The sequence below is a fragment of the Chrysochloris asiatica genome, unplaced genomic scaffold, assembly GCF_000296735.1.
Source record: "Chrysochloris asiatica unplaced genomic scaffold, ChrAsi1.0 scaffold00178, whole genome shotgun sequence".
NCBI classification, from domain to species: domain Eukaryota; kingdom Metazoa; phylum Chordata; class Mammalia; order Afrosoricida; family Chrysochloridae; genus Chrysochloris; species Chrysochloris asiatica.
This window is the reverse complement of record NW_006408696.1, coordinates 4,220,012-4,237,005: the sequence shown is the minus strand read 5'-3', so window position 1 is coordinate 4,237,005 and position 16,994 is coordinate 4,220,012. Positions and strand designations below refer to the sequence as shown.

Below are 16,994 nucleotides of genomic sequence, written 5' to 3'. Positions count from 1 at the left end.
TGGGAAAAGCATAATCTTTACAACAATTGATGTCGGGACAACTGGATTTCCACATACAAAAGAATAAAGTTGGATCCCTAACTTCACAACATACACAAATATCAGCTCAAAACAGACCAAAGACCTAAATGTAAAAGTACAAACCATTAAACTTTCAGAAGCAAACATAGAGGTAAATCTTTGTGGTCCTGGATTCAGCAATGGATTTTGTGCCATGACATCAAAAGTATGAGCAACAAAAGAAAACATAAAATGAACTTCATCAAAATTAAAAAGCTTTCTGCTTCATAGAGTACTATCAAGAAAGTAAAAAGACATGTCTTTACAAGGAAATTTTTGCAAGTCAACAGTCTGATAAGGAACTTGTATCTAGGATAGAAAAAGAAGAAAGAAAGAACTCCTACATAACTCAATAATGAAAACACAAAGAACCTAAGGAAAAGATAAGTAAAGGATTTGAATAGATTATTTTTCCAAATTAGATACACAAATAGCCAATAAGCACATGAAAACCTTGCTCAACAATGTTCACCATCAAAGAAATGCAAATCAACACCACCACGACACACCACCGCACACAAACGAGGGTGTGATACAGAAATGTGTTCCTGAGTAATTCAAACCTTTGTACACTGCTGGTAGGAGTGCTAAACAGTACAGCCACTTTGCAAAGCAGTCTGGGAGCTCCTCAAATGTTAAATATAGATTTGCCATTTGACCTAGCAAATTCTATTTTTAGATATCTACCCCCAGAGGAATGAAAACTAAAGTCCATGCAAAAACTTGCATACAAATATTCACAGCTGCATGTTTTATAATGGCCAAAGAGTGGACACAACCTAAATGACCACGGATAAACAAGAGGTGATCGATTCATACGGTGGCGTTATTCAGCCATAAAAATGAATGAAGTATTGATACTTGGCAGATGCTACAACATGAGTGAATCTTGAGAACATTATGTAAGTAACGTGTGGAGCTGTGAGTTGATGGGCTAGACCCCAAGGTTGGTTTGAATTGCAAGGTCGGTGGTTCAAATTCACCAGCTGCTTCTCGGAAACCCTATACAGGGTCGTTAGGAGTCACTTAACAAATGAAAGAAATAGGTCATAAAAGGCTATCTAATATATGAATTCTGGTATGGCATTGTAGAATAAGCACTTGATTGCTAATTGTAAGGTCGGTGGTTCAAACCCACCAGTCATTCCTCAGAAACCCTATACAGGGTCACTGTGAATTGGAACTGACTCGACAGCACTTAACAACAACATTATATGATTGAAATGCTGGTGTGTCACTACTGGACAAGCACTGGACTGCTAACTATTCAAACCCATCAGTTGCATCTCAGAAACCCTAGACAGAGTTGCGATAAGTCAGAACTGAACATTATATAATTGGAGTCATGGTAAGCAGTGAACTGCTAACTGCAAGGTTGGCGGATCAAGCTCATCAGCTGCTCCTTGGAAACCCTATTCAGGGTCGCTATGACTCAAGGGCATATAACAATAACAAATATATGATTTCATGTATATGAACAGCCTATAATAACAGGGAAATCCTGAGAGATAGAAGGCTGTTAAGTGTTGTACTCCTTTCCAAAAATCACCTGTAAGAAGCCAACGGTCAACTATCACTTTAAAACAGAAGATGAGAATGTAAGGGAGCAGGGCAACTAGATGAATACACACAGAACAACCAGAAGAGAAACAATGAGAATGTGCATGAATTGTGAAGAATGTCACCCATATCCCTGACTACTTTGTGTAGAAATTACCAAATGGGAATCTAAACTACTGTGTAAACCTTCACTGAAAACACAAGAAAATATTAAAAGAACAAAGAGCAAAAACACATGAAGCTTTCATTTTGCCCTTGGATCGCTTATTCTGGGTTAAGGGTCTGCTGCCAAAGTTGTAAGGGAGAGGCCTGTGTGGGGAGACCTCATCAATAACCCTGGAAGAAGATCCCCAGCCCAGTGAAGTCTATAGATGACTGTAGCCCCAACTAGCATCTTCACACAATTTCATGAGGGACCTTAAACCACAGCCATCCAACTAAGCCATTTCTGGATCCCTGACTCACAGACCCTGTCTGAGATAACAAAGAGGCATAATCAGGCTACTGTGTTTAGGGGCAATGGGTTACACAGCAATGTTGTTGTTAAGTGCAGTCAAGTTGGTTCCGACCCACAGCGACCCTGTATAGGGTTTCTGAGGAGCAGCTGGTGAGCTTGAACCGCCAACCTTGTAGTTCAAAGGCTTTGAAGTCTGGCACATTAACCCACAGCGCCACACCAGGACTCCTACACAGCAATAGATACTGATACACACCCAGCTTGAAAGCCCACTGCACTGTCTCCCTCTGACCCCTTGCCACCCTCTTAGAATGAATGTTCCCTCATCTCTAGGGTCATCTCTCCACCTCACAACCCTTGTCACGTCTGCAGGGGCCTTGTGCCACCTAAAAGGTGACACATTCACAGGACCCAGGAATTCGAACAAAGGTGTCATTGTGGGCTGTTATTCAGAGAAGATCATTCACTGCCGGACATCTAGTCAGTGACACCAGGTGAAGTCTATATCTGCTTATGCTACCTAGCTTCTCTGAAGTTAGGCTGGGATTGGCTGAATGAATTCTTTTGCATTTGGGGCCAGAGGGAAGTAGAGCCTGGCAGAGAGGAAGGGAGTGGCTTAGCCCATGCCCACACTCGATACCACTTCCTGAATGCACCCTGCTGGCCCAGTGCCCAAGTGGGCTGCTGCTAACCCCGGGCTGCTGTTAACAACCAGGCACAGGTGCCAAAAAGGCTGGAGAGGAGGTCTCAGGCAGGCAGAGGGGAGGAGATTCAGGCCCAGGTGGCAATGAGCCGAACAGCAGGAGAGATAAGATTAGGAGAACTCTATCTAGCCAACAACAGGTCTAAAAGGAGCTCCCAGTGTGGGGAAAAGCAGCAGGGTCACTGAGTGGTCCAGCAGGGAAACGGAAGGGAAGCTGGACAGGGAAGGTATGCCCAGACCAGGGAAAACAGAGATGGCAAAAAATTGGGAGTTGGAGAGAGAGGCGCTTGCTGGATGGTCCCGACTTCAAAGTGGACAAAGGCAGCAACTTGCCACTCATCCTCTGCTACTGGACTCCACCCCTATTTGCGCCCACCTTCAAAGATAGGAAAACATGGCCTCATCTGCCCATGTGAGAGGAGTGTTGTAGGCTGGGGCAGTCCCAAAGGCTTCCTGGAACAGAGACTTGAAGAATAAGAAATCAGCCCCGTTCCATGCAGTGGGTACAGCATGAGTAAGGCCTGTAGCTAAGAGTCTTCAAAAGAGGTCAGGCAGCCTTCTCTAAGACCTGGAAGAACTTCAATCAGACCCTAAGAAGAGAGGTCAGGGAGGGCTATACCAGCGTCCACAGGGATCAGAACTTGAAACAAAGGCCATGGCACTTACCTATGGGCTTGTCAGTTTTTACAAAAAGATCTAAAATCAGATGTTTCTGAAAAGGCAAAATTACTAACATAAAAGACGTATTGTTGTTAAGTGCCGTTGAGTTGATTCTGACTCATAGCGACCCTTTACAGGGTTTCTGAGACTCAGTCTTTAAAAGAGCAGACTCTCATCTTTCTCCTGGGGAGTGGTCAGGGTACTTGAACTGCTGACCTAGTGATTCGCAGTCCAATGCTTATCCTATAGAGCCACTGTGCTTCTCGAAACAAATCTAAATTAAATAAACTGCAAGGCTTCCAACTGTGTTCTGAGCATTGGAAACAGATTACATCTCACAGAAAGACAGGTAAGAGCTATAATTCCACCAAATGGATTGCACAAATAGAATGCACATTTTTACTCATTTTAGATTAATTATATATACAAAAGCGGTTCTGCAAACCACAGAAAGAGCAGCAAGAAGATATCAGCCTTGCCACGAAAGTACAGCCCTGGCTGAATTTTAAATGTTCCGCTTACAAACAGAAAAAGATTCCAAACAGTTCTAGTTTTGTTTTGTTAAAGTATTCTTTGTTCCTCATAACTTAAGGTTCTCTGACTGGGGATTTGCATGTGGTCCCAGCTGAGGTTGGATGCGGGGATGCTCTGCCTTCCTTCTTGTTTCAGCATTCATGCTATGAACAAGCATCTTTTTCACAGGCTGGCTGTGTTAGTTTGCTGACCAGTCCCAAACATCCCTGTGATCAATTTCGGATCAGACCGCTGTGACATAGGGTTTTTCCATGGTAGATTTTCTGTGGTAGATCACCAGACCTTTCTTCCTACTTCTTCTTAGATTAGAGGCTCCACTGAAACCTGTCCATAACGACATGCAAGTTTCCACATGCAGTCTTATCTCATTCCACGTTTATTGCATTTTGTGCTTTCGGATGGTGTTTAAAATGGGCCTCAGGCAGAATGCCGAAATACTCCCTGTGTTGTCATGACCGAGAAAGATGTGACGTGCCTCGCGGAGAATATGCGTGTGTTGGGTCAGCTCATTCAGGCCGGAGTTATCATGCTGATGGCCATGATTTCAATATTAATAAACCAACAATATACAAACACTAAATATGGTATCTGAGCTGCAGAAGCAAAGGGCCTGATAGTGTAGCAGATTACAAGCTGGGCTCAAGGTCAGCAGTTCAGAACTACCAGCTGCTCTGTGAGAGAAAGCTGACGCTTTCTATTTCCATAAAGATTTACAGCCTCAGAAAGGCTTTACAGGGTTGCTATGAGTCAGAACTGACTCCACAGCAGACCAACACCAACACCAGTAACAGGAACACATATGAAACAAGATTATGTATTCACTGGTTGATAAAAAATATTATGACCACAGATCTGTGGAACCTTAACCATCTCCCAGGAAATTAAAATTCACTAATTTGGTGTTCCCTATGACACTGGGGTGGCACTGTGGGTTAATGCACCAGACTGCAAAGCCGTCTGAACTGCAAAGTCGGCGGTTCAAGCTCACCAGCTTCTCCTCAGAAACCCTATACAGGGTCGCTATGGGTTGGAATTGACTCAACGGCACTTAACAACAACAACAAAACACTATCAGTACAAAATCACCATGAATACTTAGGCCTCACTGTACTGCCTTTCAGCTCAAAGTCTAGTTTGAATATTGAACTGACAGGTTTTAAATTTTTTATGTTGGTAGGAGTCCTGGTGTGGCGCTGTAGGATAAGAACTCGATGGCAAAGTAGGTGTGAATCGCAAGGTCAGCTGGCTGTTTACATGCACCAGCCGCTCCTTGGAAACACTATACAGGATTGCTTTGAGTCGGAACCGACTCACAGCACTTAACACTATATGTTGGTAACCAAAACCCAAACCCAACCCACTGCTTGAGTCAATTTCAACTTACAGGGACCCGACAAGACAGAAGAGGACTGACCCCTAGAGTTTCTGGAGCTGGATACCTTTCTGAAAGCAGACAATCTCATCTTTATTCAGCATAGCCGGTGCTGGATTCAAACCACTGACCTTGTGGTTAGCAGTCCAACACTTAACCCGCTGCACCACCAGGACTCCATAAATGCCAGTGGTGATGATGGTGTTAAGTGCCACAGACTCAGTTCTGACTCAGCGTGACCCCGTACAGAGTTTCCAAGGAGCAGCTGGTGAACTGAAGCCATTGATTTTGCAATTCAACCCAACCTGGAGGTCCAGTGCTTATCCTATGGTGCCACACCAGGACTCCATATATGTTGGTAGGTGGTTTGTTTGTATTCAGCTAGTACTTTACAATGTAAAGAAGTGTTAAAAAACCTTGGCCTCAACAGGGACAATAGGTAACTACCCAAACTGTAGATTCTGAAGTTTCATTTGGTTTATTTTTTACTCTTGGTATTCCTTTATGAAATAGAGATAAGTCAGCAAAATGGTCACCCTTTCCTTTAAAAGGTAGGTTTTTTTGGTAAATTTAGCTTTATTGAGGTATAGCCGACGTACAATGAACTTAAAAGGTACACACGGATGAGTTTTGATCTATGACTAGTCCTGGTGTGGCGCTGTACGATAAGCACTGGACTGCTGACTGCAAGGCTGGTAGTTTAAACCTACCAACTGATTCACGGAAACCCTACTGGACAGCAGTAAACATCTTCCCATAGGCCAATACCACAATCACAGCACACGAACCCAGCCAAGTCACCAGAAGTCCCCTCGTGCCTGGTCACTTCTCCCTTTCCAGCCTTCATTGACCTCCCTGATGTGATTTCTGTCACCAAAGATTCATTTCCCTTTTCTACACTTACATACATATGGTTCCCACTTAGTAAATACTCCAGATTGTCTGGCACCTTTCACTCCAGCTAATTATTTGGACATTCATCCATTTTATTGTATGGATTGATTAAGAACCCAAACATCACAGAACAGAGTAGAACTGCCCCCAGAGGGTTATGGGAGCAGACAGCCTCTCATCTTTCTCCTGCAGAGCAGTTGCTAGGTTCGAACTATCAACCTTTCTGGTCAGCAGCCGAGCAGTGCACCACTGCACCACCAAGCCTCTGCCTGGCGGTTCACTCCTTTCCTCAGCTAAGAAGCATTCTGTTATGTGGATGCGCAACAGTTTGTGCATCAGCCACTTGTTAACAGATGGGTATCTGGGCTGTTACTAAGAAAGCTGCTATGAACATCTGTGTGCCGTCTATGTCTTTGTGTAATGAAAGGCTTTCTTCTCTTGGATTTCATTGGCTGGGATGTACAGATGGTATGTTTCACTTTTTTAAGAAACTGCCAAACTGTTTTCCCGAGCAGCTGCCCATCTTCATTCACGCAAGCAGGAGGCATAGGCCAAGGCCGCCCAGTGTGGCTTTCACCTCCCGGTGACCGTGAGCTGAAGACAAGTTTCCATTTCATTGTGCTAAACTCAACATCAGTTTGTGTTAAACTCAACAGTTTAACACTGACTGGGGGACCAAGGGAACGGGAATGAGTGCTAAAGGGACAGCTGTGTGTGACAAATGACATGGTTATGGATTGTACCGGCTCAGCGTGGGCAATGTGGTCAATGACATCATAGTAAAAATGGCAAACTTCTTGTTGTATATATTTTACCACAATTTTTAATATATGATTTTAAAAAACAACCGTTTAACACTAAGCAATAAGGCACTGGGTTTTAAAGGCCAAATGTGGTGGGCAAGTGGCTCAGCAGTGAAAAGAAGGGCCTCTTCCTCCCAGGGCGTGGTACACCCACCAGCTCATGGCCAGCATGGGCATGCTCCTGTCTCTGGCTGTGTGCCAGTGATCCCACCAAGCTAGAACAGGCTTCCCCTTGCCCCGGTGGATACAGACCCAGGTTTGGAGTCTGTACCTGCCTCTGGCAGTGAATCATCTCGTGTCTGTAATGTCCCATGGCCACCAAGCGCAAGCTAAGAATCAGTAATGATGGAGGTAAGAACAGAACTGGCCCACTTTCTAGCCCAGCAAGTCAGCTCCCAGATGAGATGGAAGTACTCAACCTGGTGCCATGCCCAGCTGAGCCAACATAACCACAAGTACCCGCCCGGATTTACCCAGGACGAACAGCCCAGCTTATCAGATTGCTCTCAGGAAGCTCTCTGAGGTCAGAGAAGTAAACTCCGAGAAAGATCAAGGAATTTACTCACAGCCCTGCTCCTCTTGCTCCCACTCCCACCCTGGGGCAGTCCAGGGGTCCTCTGTAAAATGGAACTCAGGTCCCACATGAGACCACCAGGGAACCTCCAGAGCACACCAGGGTGGTATCACTTGTGCTGTGCCACCTGCCGAGGGAAGAACAGAGGCCCTGAGCGGGCGGCTAGGCATGGATAAAGAGGAATGGCAAAACCCAGAATGAAAATGTCACCTTCTCATTGTGAAGGCCGCGGCAGGCCAGGCTGCAGGGAGTCAGGAAGCCAAGGTCCTCCAACTGGGTCATATCCACCAGACTCTGCCAGTGCTGGGTGAGCACACGCTCAGCACAGGGGTCTAAGCTCTAGTCTTCCAAGAGTCATACTATCCTGTCACCATGGCCACCCAAAATAGTCACAAGTTCCACTGCTGAGGTCCTGGTGGCCAGCCTCATGGTTGTCCCAAATTTCCACCCACTTCCTTTGTTTGGGGTCCCTGGGTGATACAAACAGTTGGCACCTGACCACCAACCCAAAGGTTGGCGGTTCAACCCACCCTGCAGCACCACAGAATAAAAGCCTGGTGATCTGCTTACATCTGGTTGCACAGATATCCATGAATTTTGTTGCTAAGTAATGCTGAGTCAGCCATGACTCATAGCAACACTGCACAGGGTTTTAAATTTTTGTGGGAGCAGAAAGCCTCATCTCTCTCTCGATGAGCAGCTGGTGGGTTCCAACCACTGACCTTGTGGTTCTTAGTCAAGTGTGTTTCCTAAGAAGCTAGCGTGCATTCCCTGTGGTGGAGCATGTTGTTGTTGGTAAGTGCTGTCTGGCGCCAAGTCAGTTCTGACTCAGAACGACCCTGTCTAGAGTTTCTGAGGAGGGGCTGGTGGTTCAATCTGATCTTGCAGTCCAGCACATTATCTTGCAGCATCACTTCAGGACTCATGGTGATGAAGCATACAGGGGACAAAATTACTAAAACCTCTTAGACATTACCAAACACCTGTAACATCTGTAGAGAACCAAACACCCAAGGTACAGAAGAGCAATGACAAGACCCTTCTAGCCAGTCTTTGTAACTCCCACCAAAGGACTGGGTGAGACTCTGAGAAAGCGAGATGTTTGTGGTTCACCAGGGGACTGTACAGCTTATTAATAATGTAAATAAGATACGCGGCATCCTTATGGAGTGGGAACATGCAAATGACATTTATGAAACCCTAACAAGAGGAATGCTTAGGTTGGCCATCTCACTAAGCTTCCCAGAGGAGCCATCCCAGAGACAGAGGGGAGCTATCTCACCCCCATGAAGGAAAAAGAGCCAGGAGTGGAATGGGTCCTGCAATTCTGTGTTGAACCTCCTCAACTGAGGATACAAGACAGAGGTGTGACAGCAGACACGGGTGACAGGTGGTGAGAAGCAGTGGCAGCAGAGGCAGACAGCCGAACCAGTAAAACTGGCAGGAGACAGAGCTGGGGGTTTCCCAGCCAAAAAAGTGAGAAAGCTGAACGGCTTTGGGCAGAGCCTCACTGGGAGAATGGAGCACCTCCGGGCAATTATCAGAAGAGCTAACCGGCTAAGAGAGGGCCTGAGGGAGCGCAGCTGAGGAACTGTTGTCCTGACCAAAGAACTGTAGCCACTTACTTCCTTATTAAACCCCAGCATCGTATTACATGTGAATTGTGGGTGGCCACTGCAACCAACTGTTAAGAGGAGAAGTAGAGAGTGTGGTGAGCAGGTGTCAGAAGTGGTGAAAAGGTTGGAGGGTGGAGGTCTTGGATGGATGCTGATGGTGATTCTTCATTCTTGTGAAGTTAAAGGAGGTCAGATACCGCCCCCGTGCCATTTCTTTATATAATGCAGGCCCCACCATCACCCGGCTCTGGCAAGGTGAAACACAGTCCTTCCACGTAGCAAGCGCTAAAGAGAACACCACCGAGCTTAACCATGACAGCCCACTGTCTGTGCGGCACTCCTCTTGCATTCTAGCTGCTCCAGAATCAGGACATGTCTGAAGTCATTGACACATCCTACTTTCACGGGCAGCATGTTTCTTTCTTATAATGCGCCTTATAACTAACTGGCAAGGTCTCAGAACTGATGGAGCGTGGTTTGTTAGGGGAAAGCCTGTATGTGAGGTGGCTGCCACATATATGGCCGCGACAGTTTGAACTCCAGGACAGACATACTGCCCCTGGCTGGTGCTCCTCTGACTAAACACTTTATGAAGAAAACAGTCAGTCATTTGTTAACTTACTGCACACTTGCCTCGAGACAGCAGGGTCTCACAGGACGGATGCTCAGGGAGAGATGTGGAAGAGAGTCTGACTAGAGAAGGCTTTCTCAGCACCCCATCTACCACCCTTCACATGTAACGTTCAACCCCACTGTACAGATGTGCAATGTGGCCAGGAGATGAGAAGCAACTTGCCCAGGACAGCAAGGCTGCTAAGGGCATCATCCACTGTTCTAGGTCACGGGGCAGGAAGGATGTAGTCAGTGTGTCCGAGAGAGTGTGCCGGGCTCCCCAGAGGAAGGAACACACACTTACTTTCTAGTTTTGGCACACTCCTTCTTCCAGTTCTTCACCAGAACAGGTACGACCTCTTCTGAGGTGTCCTCCTGATTCAGGGACCAGAGGTCAGTGCTTTCCAGAGGCTGGCGGTAACCCTGCACCATCAACCTGTGGCCAAGAGGAGAGGAGAAGAGAGGCAGTGAGTGTCTGGGAGAAGACAAGGATGCCATATTCAACCCCCATGGCAGTTAGCCAAGACAATCGGGAAAACAATATGGTGGGCATCTAAACCAAGCCCACTGCCGTCCGTCTATTCCGACGCACAGCGACCCTAGAGAACAGACTAGATTGTCCCATAGGCTCTCCAAGGCTGCCATTGTCCAGGTACAGAAGGCCACATCTGTCTCCTGTGGAGCGGGTGGCAGGTCTGAAGCATCAACCTTTCAGTTAGCAACCGAGCACTTAATCAATGCATCACCAGGGCTCCTTGGATGGACACTGTTGTTGTTAAGTGCTGTTAAGTCAGATTTGACTCATCTCAACCTTGTATAGCGTTTCCAAGGAGTGGCTGATGGGTTTGAACCGCTGGCCTTGTTGTGGTTAGCAGCCCAGTGCTAATTCTACAGCACTACCAGAGCTCCCTGGGTGGTGGACATTTGTTATTGTTGTTGTTATGTGCTGTGGAGTTGGTTCTGACTCACAGCCACCCTGTACAGGGTTTCCGAGGCTCTAAATCTTTACGGGAGCAGAAAGCCTCTTCTTTCTTCCGTGGAACTGCTAGTAGTTTCGAACTGCAGACCTGCAGGTTGGCAGCCCGACTCATAACCACTACGCTACAAGAGCTCCTTTGGGTGGACATTGTTGTTAGGTGCTATCAAGTCGGTACTGACTCATAGCGACCTTATTTATGCACAGCAGAACGAAACACTGTCCAATCCTGGGCCAACTTCACTATTTTGCCACGCTTGAGTCCATCGATGATGCCACTTGGCCAATCCATCTCATTGGAGATCTTCCTCTTTTTCTCTGACCCTCCACCTTACCAAACATGATATCCTTCTCCAGCAACTGGTCCCTCCTGTCAATATGTTCGAAGTATGAGAGACGAAGTTTGGCCATCTTGGCCTCCAAGTAACACTCTGGCTGCATGCACTTCTTCCAAAACAGATTTATTGGTTCTTTTGGCAGCCCATGGCCCTTTCAATATTCTCCTCCAACACCGTAACTCAAAAGCATCAGTTCTTCTACGGTCTTCCTTATTCACTGTCCAGCTTTCACATGCATATGAGGTTACTGAAAATATCATGGCTTGGGTCAGGCGCACCTCAGTCCTCAAACTGGTATCTTTGCTCTTCAACACTTTTAAAAAAGGTCTTGTGCAGCAGATTTGCCTAATGCAATACGTCGTCTGCTTTCTTGACTGCTGCTCCAAGGAGCAGCTGGTGACCTTGAACTGCCAACCTTTTGATTAGCCAACCTTTTGGTTAGCAGCTGAGCACTTAACCAGAGATCCTTGTAAGAAACAAAGGAGTCCAATAGTGTCCTATAAGACTCTGACAATATATTAGATAAAGATGTTGCTAAAAAGCCTCAGAAACCCTCTACAGGGTGGCTATGAGTCAGAACCGACTCGATGGCACTTAAAAACAACAAGGAGGAGGAGAAGAAAACATATTAAAATGTTGGCAGTGGTTGCCTCGGGGATTTCTGTAGCTGTTCTATGCCTGTTTCTCGAGACACATTTCCTGTGGTCTGCATGTATTATTATTTTAGAGAGGAGGTAAAGAAACTGTGCCAATAATTGTTTCTAATTAAAAACAACAAAAAGCAAATGTGAAATGAAGCCAAGAGCAGTAACATCTTATAACTGCTGCCCAGAACCAGGTGCAGAGCTTCAAATCTTTCATGGTGTTTGTATTCATCACGCTCAAGTTCAAGCTCTAGCACAAAGGAGTACAAGGGGGAGCTGGTGGGGCCATACTTACCCTGTGATCCACCAGAAGGTGATCCTAGAAAGGAACGAGGCACCGGATTCCGGGCAGGGATTCTGGCAGAGAGAAAAAGGTGGAAGAGACAAGCTAAATGAATGAGTTAATTGTCCATCTACACCAAAGCTCTACAGCGAGTCAGCAGCCCACTACTGTGTTCTGCTGCGGAAACACTAACACTGTTTGTGGTCTGCTGCGGAAACACTAACACTGTTTGCTGCTGATGCTCTCTGCTAACTTGCTCTGTTCCAAATTCTTTACCTTTAATCCTCAAGACCAGCTGATAAGAGTCAACTCAGGTTCAGGGCCACCCCACGTGGGTCAGAGTAGAACTGTGCTCTACAGAGTTTTCAATGGCTGATTTTCCAGAAGGAGATCAACAAACCTTTCTTAAGAAATGTGTTGGAGTCCTGGTGTGGCACTGTAAGATAAGTACTTGCCCTCAAAGTCAGTTTGAACTGCAAGGTCAGTGGTTCAAACACAACAGGCACTCCTCAGAAACCCTATACAGGGTGGCTATGAGTTGGAACTGACTCGACAGCACACAACAACAACAAACAAAACTTTCAGTTAGTAACCTAGGGTGTTAACCATTTGTACTACCCAAGGACTCCCACAATCACCTTGTTGTTGAGTGCCATCAAGTCACTTCTGATTCACAATGGCCACGTATACAGGATTTCTGAGGAGCAGCTGTGGGTTTGAACCACCAGCCTACAGTTAGCAGTTCAGTGCTTACCCTACAGTGCCACACCAGGATTCCACAACCACCTTAAGAGTAGGTAATAACTGCATCCCCATTTTGGGAAACTGAGGAACAGAGAAGTGAAGTTATTTGCCCAAGCCAGAACGTGGTGAATGTGAGCCTCAAACAAGTTCCAGAAACAGACATTAATGAAATGACACATAAATAAATGTGAAACTGTGCCTGGATGTGTGCCCTGCAGGGAAGCAAACACAAGGTGAGTCAAAAGGAATGTTACTAAGACTGCAGCTCATACACACACAGGTTTATCTCAAACAAAATGTGGTCAAACATGCCTCCGTAATTATGCGTGGCTTCAAACAGGTTCTGTCAGTAAAACACTTGTCTAAGTCTCATTAGGATGACTTCACACAAAAGGTCCAAAATTAGAAATTGACAAGAAAAAGCACACGAAAAATGAACTCAGCACAGAAAGCATACGCAACAAAGAAACCAACAGCACCACAAAAATCGACCACCGCCAACAACAAAAATGACTGCAATCAATTCCTACCTATCGATAATGACACTTAACGTCAGTGTATTCAAGGCACCGTCCAGAGACAAGAGGACAGCTGAAGACAGGTCAGCAAACAATGGCTTTACATTTTCTATTTTTGCTGAATAAAGGTTTCCATGATTTTGTTTCAATACCTTTTGATTTAACCTCCTATTACCAATGGCACCACATAAGCGGGTGGGACCCGATTTAGTTTATCTGGGATAGGGATGGCTTCCCTGAGAAAAACGTCCAAGTGGGCATCTGAAGGGTGAGTAGAGGACAATTCAATGAAGACGTGGGGCACAGTGGTTCCAGCACAGAGAGCAGTGTGTGCAAAGGCCCTGTGGGCGAAGGAAGCATGGCCTATTCCAGGAACCCATGCAGTTGACACTGGAGACCATGTGAGGAATTGTGGTCTTTATCCTAAGAACACTGGGAAATCACAGGCAGATTCCAATTAAGGTTCAAAGACCCTCTCCTCCTAGAGGCACAAAGATAACTCCTAGCTCAACAGCAGGCATACAAGGAAGGGGACGTCAGTGGAGCCGTGGACTCACACACAAGAGGCAGCTTTGAATCCTGGGAAATCCAGGCCTACATTCTGAAACACAAGCTTCAGTGAAGAGGTGGAATCAAGGAACAAGTTTCACCTTAACTAAAAAGCAGCCTTTGTCCTTGACTCCAGAAAAATAACCCCAGGAGTTATTGGGGTGCCTTGGTTTGGTGCTTCCAGGCAATTACCTGAGGATTTGTGGGGACTAGCCAAACCCTGAAGGACTTACGTGGGAGAATAATTCCAACCAGGCTCCAAAACAAAAAACCAAACCTATAGGCATGAAGTTGGTTCTGCCTCAGAGCGAGTGACCCTGAAGGACAGAATAGAACAGTTCCTTAGGATTTCTGAGGCTGAAAATCTTTATGGGAGCAGAAAGCCTCATTTTTCTCCCAAAGAGAGGCTGGTGGGTTTGAACTGGCGATCTTGTTGTGGTCAGCAGCCCAATGCTTAACCCATGAAGCCATGATCCACCATGCAGGACTGACCAATCAAAGGTCAAACACTAAGGCTTACATTACAGAGCTTCCTGGTTGGTGATGGGAAGATGGCATGCCACCTTTGTATTAGAAACCTTTTCAGACCTCACTAGCGTGAACTCCCAACCTGTGGCTGGTATATTAAGACTGGTGTGGCACTGTAGGATAAGCACTGAACTGCTAACCACAAGGTCAGACTCACCAACCGCTCCTTGGAACCCTATACAGGGTCGTTATGAGTCGGAACCAACTTGACAGCCTTTAACAACAACTCAGCAATCTAAGGAACCCTGGTGGTACTGCAGAATAAGCACTGGACTGCTAACCCCAAGAAAGATGAGGCGCTTTCTGCTCCTATAAAGACCGACAACCTCAGACACCCGATACAGGATCGCTGAGTCAGACTCAACCTAACGGCATTCTGAAGTTCTCCTAACCTCTGCAATCTGCCCTCGCTCCGCTCCAGTGGCTAGGGTTGGGGAGAGAATGCGCCCCGTGGGTAGCTGGCATCAGAGTGATGCAGACTAGAACGTAGAGAATGACTTAATCTCCATGTTTAAGGGATTGGATTCATGCCAATTCTGACCCACAAGGACACCATGAAGCGCAGACACTGAGCATTATGCCTGTTAGGAAGCCTGATAAGAAAGCACACTCTGATTAAGTGGTTTCACCCAGGCTGGGCATGCTTTTGAAACACCTCAGATCCAGGCCTCGCCCCCATTCATTCTGAGGCACCTGGTTTCAGGTGGGACCAGGGCATGAGTTTTGTCATTATTGTTTTATTTTAACACCCAAACTGAGGGAGGTAGGCAATGTACAAAACAAGCCTAGAACTTCTGGCCACATCCAACAGCAAAGGAACAAAGGATGAGTAGAGTTATGGTAAAAAGGCCTCAGAAGCAACCAGAAGAGGTCCCAGGAGCCAAAAAAAGAGACAGACAATTTGAGCTTCGATATGGGTAGCAAATGCAACGTGCTGAAACAATTCCAAATCCAACCCCACTACCAGACAGTCTGTTTCAACTCACAGCGACCCTGGAGGGCACAGTGAAACTGCTCCATAGGGTTTCTGAGACTGGACATCTTTATGGAAGCAGTCTTATGGGAGCGGCTGGCAGGTTTGAATCACCGACCCTGCAGTTAGCAAGCCAACACTTAACCCACTGTGCCACTAGGGCTCTAGCACATCTGTTAAAATTTGTTATGTTTGTGTTGATTCTAAATTGAAAAAGAAAAACACTGTGGCCGCTGGCTAATGGACCAACTCAATTATTTTGAAAAAGGAGGGGGAAAAAAAAAACAACCATTTTCCCCACCTTTCCTAGAAGTACTGCAGCTACCAAAGAGGAAAGGAATGTCAGGCAGGAATGTGCCACTCTTCACAGTGACGTTATCAGGATGACTGGGACATTAGAAGGCACTGAGGAAATCACCATTACCGTGTTTAGACATACTACAAGGCATTGTTTGTGGGGTTTTTTTGGTAATTCTTATCATTCAGGTATGATCATTGGGAGAAACCGGGTGAGGGGTGCATAAAGATCTTTTGTACTATGCTTGCAATTTCTTGTGAGTCAAATGATTTCAAAACAAACACATACAAAACACACGAAAACACTCATCTTTCAGAGGTGAAGTATTTACACATGCCTCTCAAGGAAAAGGGTACAAAGCAGCTCATTACACTATTATGTCATCTACTTTTGTACACGTTTGAAAGTTTCCACTGGAAAAGCCTGAATAAAAGTCTCCCCCAGTGACTCACACACACAGCCAGGGCTACAAATACCCAGGCTCCACCTGAACAGGTTCCACTCAACCTTTCCATGACCAAAGGCCAAGAGAGTTAGGGAGCTGGCCAGATCTGCCTGTCTATCAGCATGTCCACGGGAACTTGTTAAAATGTAGGTGCCAAGGCCCAGTTCAGACCAATTCAAACACACTCCGGGGGAGTGGGGTGGCTGGCACTGCATAGTTTTAGTTGTTGTTAAGTGCTGTGGAGTCGGTTCCAACTCATAGCGACCCTGTACAGGGTTTCTGAGGCTGGAAATCTTTACGGGAGCAGAAAGCCTCATCTTTCTCCCACGGAACAGCTGGTAGTGTCGAACTGCTGACCTTGCAGTTCACAGCCCGATTGGTAACCACGCTACTAGAGTTCCTTAGTTTTAGTAATTGCCAGTAAATCAAGATGCAACTGGTCCACGAGTCTATAATTTCAGGACCTAAAACAAAGTAAGTCCAGACTGGGGAGCCAAAAGAACCTGAGTAACTCCTAGCTCTAAATAGCACCATTTTCTAGCTGAATGACCTTGGGCAAGTCTCTTCACCTCAAAGCCTGAGTTTTCTCCCCTAGAAGATGGTAGTGATGAATCCTTCTGCTCAGTCCACCTCACAGGGCCACCAGGAGGGTTAACAGCTCTAGGGGACAGGATGTTGTTGTTAAGTGCCATCGAGTCGGTTCCAACCCATAGCGACCCTGTATAGGGTTTCCAAGGAGCAGCTGGTGAGCCTGAACCACCGACCTTGTGGTTCTAACCAACCTTGCAGTCTAGCGCATTACCCCTCAGCACCACACCAGGACTCCAGCACTGGAGAGTTCCAACCAAAAACA

At 46.2% G+C, this 16,994-nt stretch overlaps 1 protein-coding gene across 1 annotated transcript in view; it reads right to left on the bottom strand.

Annotated features, from left to right (window-relative positions):
• The window catches only part of ABCC1 (ATP-binding cassette, sub-family C (CFTR/MRP), member 1), a 135,022-nt gene that overhangs the window by 90,850 nt on the left and 27,178 nt on the right, over nucleotides 1–16,994 (bottom strand). The window contains exons 6-7 of the mRNA XM_006871999.1: nucleotides 12,099–12,160; nucleotides 10,150–10,281 (exon numbers count right to left, since the gene is read on the bottom strand). Of these exons, the coding sequence (XP_006872061.1) occupies nucleotides 10,150–10,281; nucleotides 12,099–12,160 (194 nt within the window). The remainder of the gene's footprint in view (nucleotides 1–10,149; nucleotides 10,282–12,098; nucleotides 12,161–16,994) is intronic.